At 40.4% G+C, this 16,840-nt stretch overlaps 1 protein-coding gene across 1 annotated transcript; it reads left to right on the top strand.

The window, feature by feature from the left end:
* Window positions 1–4,072: 4,072 nt before the first annotated feature.
* RPS27L (ribosomal protein S27 like) lies at window positions 4,073–7,648 on the top strand. The gene is made up of 4 exons (XM_044230663.1): window positions 4,073–4,177; window positions 5,079–5,187; window positions 5,965–6,075; window positions 7,451–7,648. The coding sequence occupies exons 1-4, from the start codon at window positions 4,172–4,174 to the stop codon at window positions 7,477–7,479; spliced, it is 255 nt and encodes an 84-aa protein (XP_044086598.1). The 5' UTR covers window positions 4,073–4,171; the 3' UTR covers window positions 7,480–7,648.
* The last annotated feature ends 9,192 nt before the right edge of the window (window positions 7,649–16,840 follow it).

Genomic DNA, 16,840 nt, shown 5'->3' with positions numbered 1-16,840 from the left:
GACAACGCAGCTTTTGGGACAAAGGTTGTGACCTTGTGGAGAACTAGTGAGCAGAGAAGAGGCGGGCTTTCAGCAGTAGCCGTTGATTTCAAGAACGTGAGAATAAGCCACACATGCTTTGATTCTTGACAACAAACAAATGGACCACAGAGGAAGAGAAAAAGAATGCAGCCTTGTTATAGAGTTTGCTGATGACACAGATTTCTCTGAGTCTCTCAGAACAATACTTAGGCAGGAGTGGGAAAAGTTATCTTTGGGGCTCCACCTCACACCCTGAATTTCTTACAACTAAATTTCCGACCACCTTTCTGGGAGAAGAAAGGCACAAGCCTGAGGTAGGCACGCCAGCCCAGGGGCATATAGGTCTCTGAGCTATTTAGAACAGGTTTGGGTTAGCCTGAAATTTAGCACCAGTTAAGCTCCTGGCTTAGCTGGAACACCTGTGAGCTTTCCCAGTGTCTGAAGTTGACGAAGGCGGAAGGGAGCAGAGATGGCTGCACACTTCGCAGGTGAAGGCGGCTGGTGCACAACTGGAGATAACAACGTACCTTCTCACACATGGCCAGATAGAACAGCGGGGAAGTTCTCAGCAGCACACAGAACTCCCGCGGGCACTTCATGGTTCGTGGGGGCGCCAGTGGGAGATCCTTCTGGGAGATCCTTCCACGAGATCCCTGAAAGCCGGCTGCCAAAGGCAAAGTGACTCCAGGTCCGTTTTTCCGCCAGCATTGCAAGGACCTGAGGACATTATAGGTGACACTGAGCTTTGGAGGAGGAGGCAGAGTTATAGAGCCCAGGTTTCCCTGACCTTCAGTTTTATTCCTTCTGCTGGTATAGCGTCCTAGAAGTTGAGCGTTTCGACACTGCCCCGGGCATCAGTAAGGAACTGAAGCAGTAATTAAGCGTGATCATTGGAAAGTGTTCTGAGACTACGCATCAAGTACCAAGAAGTTAAAGGATAAATATCATAACAAAAGAATGCGCAGAAAGTTTAGCGGATACTAAGGTGGCAAAGGCTTGTCAAAACACAAATGCAAAAAAGGAAACACCAATAGGTCTGAAATATATGTATGTGAAATTTAAAAATTCTGTATAGTTTTAAAATCACCCCATAAATTAATAGGATACAGTTAATAGGAAATAACAAGTTGGGAAAAAATATTTGCAGCATATGTGATTACAGGTTAATGGCCTTAATATGAAAGAATACATAACTGGAGGCTGGTGCCTGACTGGCTAATTCAGTAGAGTATGTGACTCTTAATCTTAGGGTCCTGATTTCAAGCCCCACATTGGGCGTGGACCCTACCTAATTAAAAAAAAAAAACCAACGAGGATACATAAGGAAGTAATGGATGATCATCTCAACAGAAATATGCTGGGTGCTAATAAGTTCATGAAAAATATTAATTAAAATAACAGTAAAATATGATAAAATACCATACAGTTCTTCAGGATTGACTGATGTCAGGAACAACGTAATATCAGGATTGTCAAAGGTACAAAGAAAGAGGGCATTCTCAAACTTTTACAACTGAAAGATAAGAGTGCCTGGGTGGCTCAGTCGATTGGGTGTGTGCCTTCTGCCCCAGTCGTTATTCTGGACTCCTTGCATGGAGTCCCTCATCAGACTTCTTGCTCAGAGGGGAGCTTTTGTCCTCCCTTTGCCTGCTGCTAGCCCTGCTTGTGCTTGCTCTCTCCACCCCCCCATCTCTGACAAATAAATACAATTTAAAACAACAACAACAACAACAATTAGAATGTAAATTGGTTTGATTTTTCTGGTTTGTCAGTTTATATTATAAAACCTAAAATATACATAACTTTTGACTCAGGAATTTATCTTTTTTTAAAGATTTTTTTTTAGAGGGAGAATTTATCTCTTTTTAAAGAGTGAGAGCGCGCGAGAGAGCTAGCACAAGCAGAGGAGAGGGCAGTGGAAGAGGAAGAAGCATTCTCTCCACTGAGCAGGGTGCCTGATGCAGGACTCAATCCCAGAACCCTGGGATCATGACCTGAGTGGAAGGCAGACCCTTTACCGACTGAGCCCCCTCTAGGAATTTATCTTAAGGAAATAATCAAGGGTGTGCCTAGAGACTTACTGACAAGAGTATTTACTACAGTATTATTTTTAAAATGACAAATTCTTGAGAGAGGCAGCATTGAATGGTCAGTCTTGACAGAGTTGGGGACTGGCTACATGGGTTTTCATTATTGCATTTGTTTCCAACTGTAACAAATTACCACAAATTTAGCAGCTTAAAACAACATAAATTTCTCATCTCACAGTTCTACAGTTCAAAGTCTGACCTGGGTTCTTCTGGGTTACAACTGAGGGGCTGGAAGGATGGTGTTTCTTCAGGAAACTCCAGGTCAGAGTCTATTTCTAGCTTCTACAGGCTGCCCACGTTCTATGGCTCTGGCCCCACTTCTTCCATCTTCACATCCAGCAACACAGCATCTCTCAGACCTTTCTTTCATCCCTGCATCTTTTTCTCTAAGTCTTCATTTTCTGTCTTCCTCTTCCACTTTTAAGGACCCTTCTGATTACTTTGAGATCACCCTTGTGATCTGGGCCTACCCAGATAATACTCCTAATTAGCTAATTAACAACCCTAATTCCAGTTGCCATGTATATATAGGTCCGGGGATTAGGCCATTGAAGTCTTTGGAGGGGGGTCATTATTCTGACACACTATTGTATTATTCCATATACTTATCTTCAAAATATTTAATATTTTGTCATATTTAAAATACAAAATATTAAAAAACCCAAACCCAATGTCCACTTTAGTGTACAGATGAAAGGAGGATATATATTCATAGAATGAATTCCATGTGCTCATTTAAAAGTCATAATCTAGGAAAATACATAATAACATGGTTCATTAGAAGTAGTGGGGGGGAGATCAAGTCTACAAAAGAATATGTACAAGATGATATATAAAACCCAAACTCCCAACAAACCTATATGCAAGTAAATAAAAAATGTTTGGAAGGTTATAGGTTAAATTGTCAAAAGTGTTTATCCCTGGATAGTAATTTTAATTTTCTTCGTTTTTTTCTGCATTTCCCAAAATGTGTGAAATAAAAGGTGATGGAGAATGTTATCTAGGACATTTTTCTGGTCAAGCATTTCCCTGGTTTCCTAGCTTTTATTATTTTTTTAAATTAACATCTAATGTATTATTTGTTTCAGGGGTGCAGGTCTGTGATTCATAGGTCTTACACAATTCACAGGGCTCACCACAGCACATACCCTCCCCAGGGTCCATCACCCAGCCTCTCCATCTCTCCCATTCCCCTCCATTCCAGCAAATCTCAGTTTGTTTTCCGAGATTAAGAGTCTCTTATGCTTTGTCTAAAGGTTTTATTTATTTATTTGTCAGAGAGAGCCTGGTTTCCTAGCCTTTGATCGTATTCCCTCACACCCATCCCTTAAGCTCGTCCTCATCAAAAATATTTTCAAGTGTAGTTCTCCATGCCTTTGTTTCAGGCCAGAGTTGTCCGCTCTGTAAAGTATAATTCTCAGAGGCATGAAGGAGTCGAGCGGTGAACTAAGCTCGGTAGCGAATCCGGTGCTTAAAAACTTTCTCAGGGCGATGCAAACCCAAGGCAGAGCCGCCTTCCCCGAACTTAACCCGCCCCTTGAAAGCTGGATGTACAAGTATACAAAACTTTCATATTTTCGCGGACACGGATTAACAGTTTTGATTAATGCTACAGTTTTAACAAAGGAGCGGACACCTGCGGCTTCGCAGAACCGTCCCCCGAGGTCCGCTACGCCGCCGGGCTGGGGTGGCCAAGGGCAATCCGTTCTCCGTAACCTAAGCCCCAGGCGGCTTCCCAGTCCGGCCACACCGCCTAAGCCTCGCCCCGGGCACCACTTGTCCGAGGCAGAGCCCTGGGGCCAGCGGCCCTCGCCCGGGACCCCGTAGCCGCGCGCGGTCCACGCTTTCATCACTACGCGACCCTCACGTACCCCCGCGGCCGGGAATCTCCGGCCCCGGCCTAGGCCGACCCCACCACCGAGAGGAGCGCCTAGAGCGGACGGGCCCGCCCGCCCCGCCTCCTCTATCCCGGAAGTTGATGCCGCTCTCCACCTCGCGTGCTGCTCGTTAGAGGTGTCGCCTTAGAGATCTGGACTGGCCGGGATTGCGAAAGGTTCAACATGCCTGTGAGTTGTTTACTTTCTGGCTTTCCGTTTGTTTCGGGATTCTGTGTAGGGGGTCCCGGGGGTGGGTGCGCCCGGCGCCTCGGCGAGCCGGGGGAGAGGTCTCTGTCGAACACGGCTCGGTAGCTACGAGCCGCGCAGCTCCTCCGCGCGTGGCGGACTTGTTGGGACTTGCCCGGGCAGCGCGGCGTGTCGGGCCCTATTCTGGGCGTGGAGCAGAGAGGACCCGGGGCCGCCCTGGGCTCGAGTCTGGACTCAGTGACTAGGAGGGGGCAGCTCCTCGGGTGACACCCAAAATATCAATTTTGGGTTTTGGTGGGCGCCCGTGAGACTGCAGTCTTTGGAGTCTTTTTGCTTTTCTTGCGCTGGCTGGTTCTCGCCCCCTCTCGGAAGCGGTTTTCTGCTGGTTTCCTTTTTAAAAAACTGTTTTCGCAGTTGCCTTGCGTGTTAACTCCATCAGGACAGTCACGCTTCAGCCACGCAGAGTTCCTGTCAGATCAGATGTTGAACCCCGGGGGCAGGGGGCAGAATTCACCCCAGCGTTGGCACTCTCGGGTCTGCCTCAGCGGTTTCTGCTCTCGGCTGGCGCAGGGTTGGGGTCAGGCTCTTAGCACCACAGTGTTTTTATTGGAGACTAATACTCCGCTGAATAAAGAAGAGCGGGATTAACCGTACCATATGCTTCTTGATCGTCGTAGAGTTCCTTTACTGGGACTTGGAGAACACGAGCATTGTAAAAAGTACTGATTAAAGTTACTGAACAGGCGGAATAAGTAACATCTGGCGTGTTGCATCTGCCGAGTCTGACTGGTATTCCTTGTTTTGCATGTATCTTTCACATACGGTTAAATCTGCCAGAACTGTGGATTCCTTCTAGCGATAATAATATGCTTTTTTTATTCAGTTGGCTAGAGATTTACTACACCCGTCCTTGGAAGAGGAGAAGAAAAAACATAAAAAGAAACGGCTAGTTCAAAGCCCAAATTCCTATTTCATGGATGTAAAATGCCCAGGTAAAATTTCAAATCTTAATTCCTTTCCCAAGGAAAATTTCTAAAGGGATGGCTAGTGTGGTGTGTTATGTTTAGATAGCTACAAATGTTAGGACTTTTTGTTGAGGAGAAGTGGGATCACAGAATTGGAAATGTCAAAAGGGACATTTTCCTAAGAAACTACCCAGACCATTGTAGAAACTTCGTGGGTGGGAGGGGGTGGTGGTTGAGGATGAGACTCCAAAGGGGAGGTGACATTCGACTTACTAAGTCATTAAACTGTTCAGATGATCAGTTTTCTTTTTCATGATGCAGTGAAAAGTAGGTTGATGCTTTACTGTTAAGCTGTGCTGCCCAGTGTGTGGCCATTAGCTGTATGTAGCTACTGAGCACTTGAAATGTGGCTTGTCACAGTGGGAAATACTCTTTAAGTATAAAATACACACTGGATTTTTAATACCAATTTTTAATATCACACACATAAAAACCATATTGCTTACATGCTGAAATGGTAATAATACTTTGGAAATACTGAGTTCAATAAAATACATTATGAACTTCACCTGTTGGCTCTTTTAAAACTTTTTTCTTAATGTGATTACTGGAAAAATTTAAGTTTTCCAGTCATCATTTAAATTTAAATTAAATTAAATTTAAATTAAAAGCCACATTTAAATATGTGGCTTGCTATTGCACAGCCCTCAAGTTCTTCATCTTTTACAAGGTCTTTGCTAGAACTTGTGAACAATAGGCTTTATTTTCTTCTGCTTCTCACTTTTAACATTGCCCTTTTTCTAGGTTGCTACAAGATTACCACGGTTTTCAGCCATGCTCAGACGGTGGTTCTTTGTGTAGGCTGTTCAACAGTGCTGTGCCAGCCAACGGGAGGAAAGGCCAGACTCACAGAGGGTATTCATTTGGCATTTTCTAACCCAGTGCTGAGGTTTTATTATAAATATCTACCTTTATTAAAAGCCAGTTTAAAAGAAATCTTAAATTCATTAGTACCAAGAGAATTTTATCTTTAGTTGTATGCTCTTTCAGTAAAGAGTGCTCTGCTCAGATGGATAAGTTTATGCCTTTAATTTTGCAAAGAACTCATTGAACTATTGTTTTTCTTAGTTTGGAACGCCTGATTCTCTGTAGTTACTTAGTTTGCTTAATTTGGAATATTAAATGTAAGCCCAAATGGAGCAAAAGAATAAGTACATACTATAGGACATAATGGATTTTCAAACCCATAAATTTTTAAAATTCTCTTGTAAATATTTTGCTTTATATGTATTTCACACATTTGGCTAAAGAGTTTTTATCATTGCTAGCTAGGCAACAGATAACTAAGGTATCAATCAAAATGCCAGCAGTTTGATTTGTCAGAGCATCTACTTAATTGTTAAATAAAAATCCCATTTTATTTATTTTTTAAAAAGATTTTATTTTTAAGTAATCTCTACACTCAACACGAGGCTCAAACTTAAAACCCCAAGATCAGGAGTCGCATGCTCTACGGACTGAGCCAGCTAGGTGCCTCTAAAAATCCCATTTTAATTCCTCTTTCACTTTTGTGCAGTAAGAAAAAAATAGTAATTATGTATATTGTTTTCCATAGTAGTACTTACAGATTTATAATGATTCATAATGATTCATAATGATACTTGAAGTTTGCTTGTGAATTTTAGGGGTGTTGTAAATTCCATGTTGTTCTCACTAGAAGAGTTATAAGTAGATTTTGCAGTGAATCCAAGATCTGTTTTGTGTGTCCTGGTGAGATGTAAGTACAGAGTTGGCATATGATATTTAAGTGCAGCATTGCTCTCAAAAGCATACTTGCAAGATGTTTTCAGCCTTTGTGTCTTGGAGTTTTGTGCCCGTGGATGACTAATAGGGTATTAGAGTTTTCCTAATAGATTTGAAGAGAATTCTAATCAAAATCAATTTCTTAGGAAAGTAATTCAGAATAATTCCTAAAAATCAAGATTACATTTCCTGACAGCTTGCATTAAAGTTTTAACTGTTGAATTTAGGCTTATGGTTTATAGACTCTAATACAGAGTTTGAGAAGCAGGAATAAAAGTTATAGTCACATCAGAATAAATTTAAATATACAAGACTTATTATAGTAAATTTCTGGCATAAAAGGATAAATAACCTGTATGTGAATATTGTTTTAATATTCCTAAAACTTCATTTTGTTTTGTTTACCGAAAACATACTTTTTGTCATTAAAACTATAGCAGAGATGGTGTACACTTGTGTTTAACATGTTCTCATGATTCCTTTGCAGGGTGTTCATTTAGAAGAAAGCAACACTAATGATCCACACAACCTCTTGAATTTGTGTTCTATCGCAGAAAGCCTTATCAGTTCAGTAATTCCAGTTAATCTACCAAGATAATGTAATTATGTTTAATTTTGTAAGGTTTACAACAGTGATCTCCTATTTTGGTGTCAGTTTTTCAATAAAGTTTTGATTATGGGCAAATTTCCCTTCTTTATCTTTAGTGTGTGTGAATATGCTATATGTTTATATATATTGTGTGTGTGGATTTGTTATAAGCATTTAAAAAAGTATATTCTGATCTGTCTCATTTCAGGAGTAGAAACTATAAATATTTGATTATCAGACCTTTTCCAAATTGCTGTGAATGGGTTAAATAATTTAAAAATGGAAAGAAGTCCATTATTTGGTAATTCTAAATACAGTTTTGCCATTGTAACTATGGAAACACATGTACAGAAGTACATATTTAATGCAGTTAACAATCAGTGTAATTACACAGTAATTACAGTGTAATGCCTTGGATTTATGTGGCCTTAACATACTGCATAATTTAGTAGATAACTGCAGCTGGGGTCTGAATGGGAGGAAGCACCTTTTGGGGTAGGCAACTTGAGAGGAGGCATTGGGAGTAGCCAGTATATACTGGCTGAGAATGGCAGATGACATGGAATTCTCTGGTCCAGACACATGAGCACTCCTGACTACAGATGTGTGTTGAGTGGCTCTGGTGTACTTGTTTTTTATCACAGCAATGTCCCCAAACCCAGCTTCACAAAGATATGACATCATCAAAAGGAACGTGGTACCATATAATGTAACAGAACTACCTGGGACTGGAATTAGGTGTCGTATACAAAAGGTATCAAGTATTAGTGTTTTTGCTATGGTGCCCCAACTCACTTTAGCTTGCATAGTTTAGAAACCTTGGCCGCAAGAAGAACCAGTGGGGATGGCAGGCTATGGATATGGAAAGGAGCAAAACTTGTGATTACTAATTTAGAGGGCAAATAACCTGAAAATTTCCTTGGAAAGGTTACTGAAAGGATTGCACTTGGAAGAACATAGCTAAGGATTAAGTTACAGAGATACTTGGCACTGGAAAGTGAATGGTGTATTGAGCTTTTTTCCATTATTAATCTAAACAGTATTACTGGGCTTGAAAAATAATAGTACACAAGGACTTACAAACTTCAAAATCTGCCACATACTTTGTTATTTACTGATTGTTTTTCTTTAATACTATTATTTATATTGACTTGGTTTTTTAATATAAACATTTTTTTTTAAGTTTTTAAGTAATCAGTGCCTAACATGAGGTTTGAACTTAAAACCCTTAGATCAAGAGTCACATGCCCCACCAGCAAAGCCAGCCAGGCACCCCAGGTGTAAACATCTTTTTAAAGGAAAACTTCTATCTCTATAAGTAGAAAATCCGGTTACATTAAGGTAACTGAAAATGAAAATGGAATTCTTGGCTTCTGGCCAGATCAGGTGACAAATGGTTTTCTTACCTGGTGTTCCTGGAAATCATCAGTAAAGATTCTTCTTGTTCTTGATCTTGTTCTTATTCCTGCTCTTGTTCTTCTTCATATAATGTAGGTGTCATAAAATTCAACCTTTTACAATGTAAAATGCAGTGGTTTTTTAGTATATTCACAGGTTGTATAAACCATCACTACTATAATCCCAGACTGTTTTCATTACTTCATAAGGAGACTCCATATTCATTAGCATTCTCTCCCCTTTCCTCTTCCCAGCTCCTAGCAACCACTAATAGGCTTTCTGTCTCCATCAGTTTGCCTATTCTGGACATTTTATGTAAATGGGGTCATGTAATACATGTCCTTTTGTGTCTGGCTTCTTTGACTTAGCATAATATTTAAGATGGCCATCACACTTCATTCCTTTTTATGACTGAATAATATCTCGTAAGAATATACATTTTATTTACCCGTCAGTTGATGGACAGTGAGTTTTCACTTTCTGGCTACTTCAGACATGTATGTACACTTTTTTTAAAAAAAACTTTTTAAAAATTTATTTGACACACAGATCACAAGTAGGCAGAGAGACAGAGAGAGAGAAGGGGAAACAGGCTCCCTGCTGAGCAGAGAGCCTGATGTGGGGCTCAATCCCAGGGTCCTGAGATAATGACCTGAGCTGAAGGCACAGTCTTAATCCACTGAGCCACCCAGGCACCCCCAAACACTTTTTTATGTAGACATATTTTAAATTCTCTTGGGTAATACACCTAGAAGTAGAATTGCTAGGTTATAATAATCCTGTGTTTAACTTTTTGAGGAATTGCCTATTTTCCAAAGAGGCTGCACCATCTTACATTCTGACTAGTAATACACAAGGGTTACAATTTTTCCACTTCGTCACCAACAGTTTTTTTTTTTTTTTTTTTTTGACAGAGGTCACAAGTATGCAGAGAGGCAGGCAGAGAGAGAGGGAGAAGCAGGCTTCCTGCTGAGCAGAGAGCCCAATGCGGGGTTCGATCCCAGGACCCTGAAATCACGACCCGAGCGGAAGATAGAGGCTTAACCCACTGAGCCACCCAGGCGCCCCCCTACCAACAGTTGGTCTTGTCAGTCTTTTGGATCATAACCATTTTGGTATGGGTGAAGAGCTATTTCACTTTGATTTTTATTGTCCTTTCCCTGATGATTAATTATGTTGATTATCTTTTTATGTGCTTACTGGCTATTCATATTTCTTCTCTGGAGAAATGTCTACTCAGATCCTTTGCCCATTTTTAATAGGGTTGTTTTATTGAACCGTAAGAATTCTTACATATTCAAAAAAAAAAGAATTCTTACATATTCTAGATACAACACATATATATGATTTTTCTCTTTTTTTAAGTCCAAAATGGCTAAAAATCAAGGTGTTGGTGTGGCTATGCTCCTTCTGGGGGCTCTAGGAGAAGATCTATTTCCTTTCTTTCTCAGTTTATAGAAGCTGCCTGCATCCCTTGGTCTGTGGACCACATCGTCCTACCTCTAGTGTCTTCACATCTCTTCGGACTCTATCTTCCTCCTATTATTTTTTTTTAAAGATTTGCTTATTTTAGAGAGAGAGATTGCACGTGTGAGCAGGGGGAGGGGCAGAGGAAGAGGGCGAGAAATCCTTCAGACTCCCCACTCAGCAAAGAGCCTGACTTGGGGGTCAACCCCAGGACCTTGAGATCACGACCTGAGCCAAAATACAGTCAGATGCCCAACCAACTAAGCCACCCAGGTACCTCTACTTTCCTCTTACAAGGATGCTTGTGATTACATTGGGCTTACCCAGAAAATCCAGGACAATCTCCCTATCCAGGATCTTCACTTTAATGACATCTGCAGTGTCCCTTTTGCTAAGTAAGGTAACCTATTCACAGGTTGTGGGGATTAGGACATCTGTAGGGGGCCACTGTTCTGCCTATCACAGAAAACCAAAGTTTAAAATGCTATCCCAGATTTGAAAACAGATTCTGAAAATATGAGGTTATTCATTCTTTAATCCATTCCAATGGCTAATGGTTGTATGACCTCCAGCAAGGTAAGAATAATTTCTACTTGGGCGCCTGGGTAGCTCAGTTGCTTAAGTGACTGCCTTCAGCTCAGGTCATGACCCTAGAGTCCCAGGATTGAGTCTGCTTCGGGCTCCCTGCTGGGCAGAGAGTCTACTTCTCCCTCTGACCTTCCCCTTCTTGTTCTCTCTCTCCCTCTCAAATAAATAAATAAAATCATAAAGAATAACTTCTACTTAATATGGTTGTTTTGAAGATAAAATTAGATAATATACAAAGTGCTTAGCACAATGTGTAACACATAATAAGCACTTTGTTAATAATGTTTTTTAAATAAAAAAGGATACCATTAAAAATCAAGTACTTCCAAGTTCTCTTTTTCTCTCCCAAATTATTTACCCATCTCGCTACCACACAATTATTTTATAAAAGAGATTTTACTTTTAAGTAGTTTCTACACTCAACATGGGGCTCAAGCTCACATCACTGAGACCAAGAGTCACACACTCTACCAACTGAGCCAACCAGATACTTGTGAGCACAGTTACGTTACCTACTGCTACAAAGCAAGCCACCCCCAGATTTAATGACTTAAACTAATGGTGATTTACTTTTTCTCATGATTCTGTGGGTTGGTCTCACTTGGGCTCACTCAAGCAGCCTCATTGAGCAAGAGGCTTACTGGACTGTAAGCTCTACACAGCTTTAGTCACAGGTCTGGCAGTGGGTGCTGGCTGTCAGCTAGGGCATCTTGGTTCTCCTTTGTGTGGCCTCCCATGCCCCAGTAAACTAATCTGGCTTTTTTTTTTTTTTACAAGGTTTTGGGGCAGTATTCTCAGGGGAGAAGCTGGAAGCTGGAAGGGCTCTTAAAGACTACGTCTAGAACTTACACAACATCATTTCCACCATTTCCATCATTTCCTCTATAGGTCAAAGCAAGTTACAAGGCCAGCCTAGGTTGAAGAGAATAGAGAAACAGATTCCATCTTTGGCTCAGAAGAAAGGTAAAGCCACATTACAAAGGAGTACACTCAATGGAACAAGGGGAATTTATGGCCATTGGAAAACTACCACACTTTGGGAGAACTTCGAGGTTACTCATTTCCTGATCCATTAACATGTCCACAATAAATACTTAAAAAAATGCTGTATTCATTTCCCCTATTCCAGATGAGCACAGAATATAGGTGGGAAATCTACATTAGAAGAAATCAAAATGGCTAATGAGCATATGAAAACAGTCTAAATTTACCAATAGGTAAATGCAAGTAGAAACAATCAGGTACCATTTCCCATTCACCGTATAGTCCAAAATTAAAAGTTACTGTTGGCATACAACAACAGAATTATGTTCAACCACAAAAAATTGTCCCTATTCAAATATTTTTGACCTAAAAAAACAATTTCATATGGTTCAACCAAAAAAAGGATGTTCCTTACAGCAATGCCTATTTAAAAAAATTGTCAATAAGAAAACAGTATGAAATAGTCATAAACGTAGTATTTTATAGCAGCTAAAATACACTGACCAGACCACAAAATAATGTTAAATTTAAAAAGGGAATGTAGAAAGCATGTATACTATGATGCTATTTGTATGGCTGTAAATAATACAAATTAATACTATTATTAGATATGGATACATAAATGGCTATGAGAGAATTAAACAGGGAATTGGAAGGGTATATGCCAACTCCTGATAGCTGTTGCCTAAAAGGCAAAAGGGACTGGAACTTTGGGTGGCAGTGAAAGGGGTCTTAAGCTTTATCTCTTATGTTATAAATATTTTTTAATGAAGAAATGTAACTAAATGTTAACATTTTAGGGTATTGAGACTATATTGAGCATCTGCCATGTGAATCTTTTGTGTTTTCTGGCATTTTCTTTTTAATTTCACAAAATAAAAGAACAGTCTGATAAAGGAAGGTAAAGCAAATCATTTTGTAGCTAATGACAGCCTTGGCAACTTGTAAATTACAGGGGTAAAAAAACAAAACAAAACACCCCCCCCCCCAAAATCCAAACACAAGAAACTTGTGCCAAGTTCTTTCCCCTAATATTAAGGATCAGCCACACCGAGACACTACTTGGAGAGATACGTGAATTTATCAATACAATTTCTCAAAATATTAAGTGAGAAAAGAAGTTATCACAGCAGAAATACCTGAAACAGGAATTCCTAATCTAGGGTCTGTAAATCCCTGACATTTGCATATCATCTCATTTTCTGAAAAAGTTCCCATCTCTTCTCAGAGCTTCAAGAATCCTAAAAAAGATGAAAAACAATGAAGGCAAGTGCCTTGTTCATAATACACATTCACTAAATTCATGGGGATCTTCACACTCTGTGGACTCTCCCACACCTATAATTTAGTCACAGTGCACTTCTCCCCAACACCTAGATCATGCTCTTGCCTTATCCTTTTCTCCCAATTTAAAGATCCCCTCTCTGGAGCTTCCAAGCAGTTCACTCTGTGGTCTGCACGAAAGTTCAAAGCTTATACTGATATCACATGATCAAATTAGAACCATGGTTCTTTCACTATCAGAAACATTTTTAAAATTGTAACTCTATTTGCTTTTAGTCAAAATATATTTTAAAATTTAAATATTAAATTTAATCTAATAGATTAAAGAGAGGAATGACCTTTTTATGATTATCAAAAATGGCACAGATGAGGGGTGCTTGGGTGGTTCAGTGGGTTGAGGCCTCTGCCTTTGGCTAAGGTCATGATCTCAGGGTTCTGGGATGGAGCCCTGCATCAGGCTCTCTGCTCAGTGGGGAGCCTGCTTCCTCCTCTCTCTCTTTCTCTCTCTCTGCCTGCCTCTCCACTACTTGAGATCTCTGTCAAATAAATAAATAAAATCTTTAATAAAAAAAAATGGCACAGATGGGAAACTTTGACAAATACAAATAGAAGACATAGAGATCAGAAGCCAGAAAGAAATCAGAGGAGATGAAGCAGATCTGTTTTAGGGAGCTGCTTTCTCTACACTTCAACCAACTCAGAATTGCCCATCCATCTACCTTAATAGATCAAAGCAGAAAATGAAGAATAGGTTTAGGGTTCAGAAATATAGAAAACCCCTCCTTTAGTAGAGTGTAGAAAAACTTTGGTTTCTTCTTGAATTTTCCTGAAATCAGTGTAATCTCCACTACACTCATCCAAGGCTGTTACAACAAAATTTCCTCAGATGTCAACACTCTAGCGAACCATCTGTGAAGCCAGTCTCGTACACTGAATCAGCGCAGGTCTGTGTGATCACAAGAATTTCATGTAAGTGATGGTGTATGACTTTCAAGGCTAAATTACAGAAGACATTGTGATATTTGCCTTGTTCTCTCTTCAATTACTCAATTTGGGGGAAGTTATAGGACAGTCATTAAGCCAGCAATGGAGGCCTCTTACCTATAGCCCTTGGGTGAACCATATTAAAATAAGATCTTCCAGCCTTTAGATGACTGACACTCTGTCTGCAAATCTTGGAGAGACCTTGAGCTAGAGCAATTCAGCTAAGCTGCTTCCAAATTTATGAAACACAGAAATTGTGAGATGGGATAATTTGTTACACAATAGATTACTGATGCACACTATACCAAATGAAAGAATCCAGACACAAAGGGCCACATATTGTAGGATTCTGTTGATACAAAATGTCCATAATAGGCAAATCCAAAGAGACAGAAAGTAGGCTGGTGGTTTTCAGAGTCTTGAAGGAGAAAGGAACAGGAAGCAAGACTAATGGGTAGAAGATTGGTTCTTTTTGGATGGATACACACCTTGTGGCTATACTAAAAACTACTGAGTTGTACACTTTAAGGTATATGAGTTTTGAATTATATCTGAAATATGTATTTTTTACATTACAGATTTGTTACCTGGAAGTAGAGTGAGGTTCTAACCAAAACCTAAAATATGGGAGTGGTTTTGGAACAGAGCAGTGGTTGGAAGTTGAAGTCTTTTGAAGTCTTAGTGAAAGCCCCAGGAGCCTTGAAGAAACTGTTCAGAAGTGTGATGGCCTTTCCAGAGGCTGCAGGTATGGACTTAAATGAGAGTAAGGAAGATCATACTGGAAATTGGAGGAAAAGGAATTTTGTAGTGTTAGAAAGTTTAGCAACACTGTTGCCTGCAGGGACAGGAAAACTAAAACTTGTGCCCAATGAACTGGGTGATCCAGCTGAGATGTCCAGTGTTGAATGTGTCTCCTAGCTTCTTCCTACTGCTTATATCAAAATACATGAGAGATATAAGCTAAAGGAAGGACTACTAGACAAAAATAATACTGGATGATTTAGAAAATTCCCAGAATCTCTGGATGGTGAATGAAACTAAAATGGCTTCATGGCAAAGATAAAATTGAGGGCACTTCCAGGAAAACATTTTCTAAAATGAAGCTGAAGGGGTGCTTGGGTGGCACAGTTGGTTAAACATCTGACTCTTTGTTTTGGCTCAGGTCATGATCTCAGGGCGGTGAGATCAGCCCCACGTTGGGCTCCAAGCTCAGTGAGGAGGCTGCTTAAGCTTCTCTCTCCCACTGCCCTTCCCTGTACTCACACACGCTTTCTCTCTGTAAAATAAATAAATATTAAAAAAAATTTAAATGAAACCGAGGGTCTGACTAAAATCATTTGACTGCTGAAAAGAACCAAGACGATGTCTCAGAGAGCTATATAAACAACAGGGTTTATTAGAAACAACATTTTTTTTTTCTCCAATTGTCTTAGCAGAATCCTAAGTTACAGAAGGGCCTTCTTTGAAGACATTTGGTGGTATGCCTTTTGTTTACTAACATGGACCCCAATGGGATCTAGGATACTTACCAAGTTTAAACAAATTGTATGGGCAGGAACACTACTCAAACTGAAAGGAGAGACAGAATACAAAAGAGGCCTTTGAGGGGCGCCTGGGTGGCTCAGTGGTTTAGGCCTCTGCCTTCAGCTCAGGTCATGATCTCAGGGTCCTGGGATCGAGCCCCACATCGGGCTCTCTGCTCAGCAGGGAGCCTGTTTCCCCCTCTCTCTCTGCCTGCCTCTTTGCCTACTTGTGATCTCTCTCTATCTATCAAATAAATAAATAAAAATCTTTAAAAAAATTAAAAAAAAAGAGGCCTTTGAACCTCCAAATTTATATAAGCAGAAAGCAGGCTGGGAAAACCACTCAGCTACAAACACCTGCTACCTTTCATGAAAAAATATAATAAGTCAGAGGGTAGAACTGTGAGCCAGAGAATATAGCTCAAGAGCCAAGAATTATCCCCAGGCCCTGACTACCAATCAAGGAGCTGCCAACCTGTGTTTGGTTGGATTTCAGAATTGCAAGAATGTGTCTTCCATTTCCCACCATAGGGTCCATAGCAGTAACTGCATTATGTTGTGCCATTGTATGCTGCCTGCTGTATATTGCCCATGTGGGAGCAGGTAACTTGTCTTTAGTTCACAGGTCTTCAGATAAAGAGGAACTATACTTACGGAACTACCCCCAGGAACCTCATCTACACCTAGACTTCCGTGATAGTTTTGAGCTGATACTATAATGGAATGAAATTTCTGGAAAACTTGGGAGGTAGGAAGGACATTAATCATTAGGGACCAGAGGTCAGACCATGGTAGATGACCCCCAATGATCCCCACCTCCTGATATTCATACCCTGTGTAATCCCTCCAAGATTGTTATCTTGAAAGCTAGAGAATGCAGCAAATGTGATGGTATATAATCTCTGAGGCTAGGTTATCAAAAACATTGGCTTCTTCCTGGCTCATGGCTCTCCTTCCTGGCTTCCCTCACTTTCTCAATGTCTCTTGAATCACTCGCTCTGGGAAAAGCCAATTAACGTGACACCGAGGTACTGAAGCAGTCCTACAGATAGGCCCACAT

The sequence above is a fragment of the Neovison vison genome, chromosome 13 (genome assembly GCF_020171115.1).
Source record: "Neovison vison isolate M4711 chromosome 13, ASM_NN_V1, whole genome shotgun sequence".
In the NCBI taxonomy this organism is placed as follows: domain Eukaryota; kingdom Metazoa; phylum Chordata; class Mammalia; order Carnivora; family Mustelidae; genus Neogale; species Neogale vison.
This window is presented reverse-complemented; position numbering and strand designations above follow the sequence as displayed.

Excerpts from the sequence above, each read along its gene's own strand:
- RPS27L (XM_044230663.1), top strand. Across the intron at positions 5,188-5,964 it reads CATGGATGTAAAATGCCCAG|GTTGCTACAAGATTACCACG; the intron begins GTAAAATTTCAA and ends CCCTTTTTCTAG. Across the intron at positions 6,076-7,450 it reads AAAGGCCAGACTCACAGAGG|GGTGTTCATTTAGAAGAAAG; the intron begins GTATTCATTTGG and ends ATTCCTTTGCAG.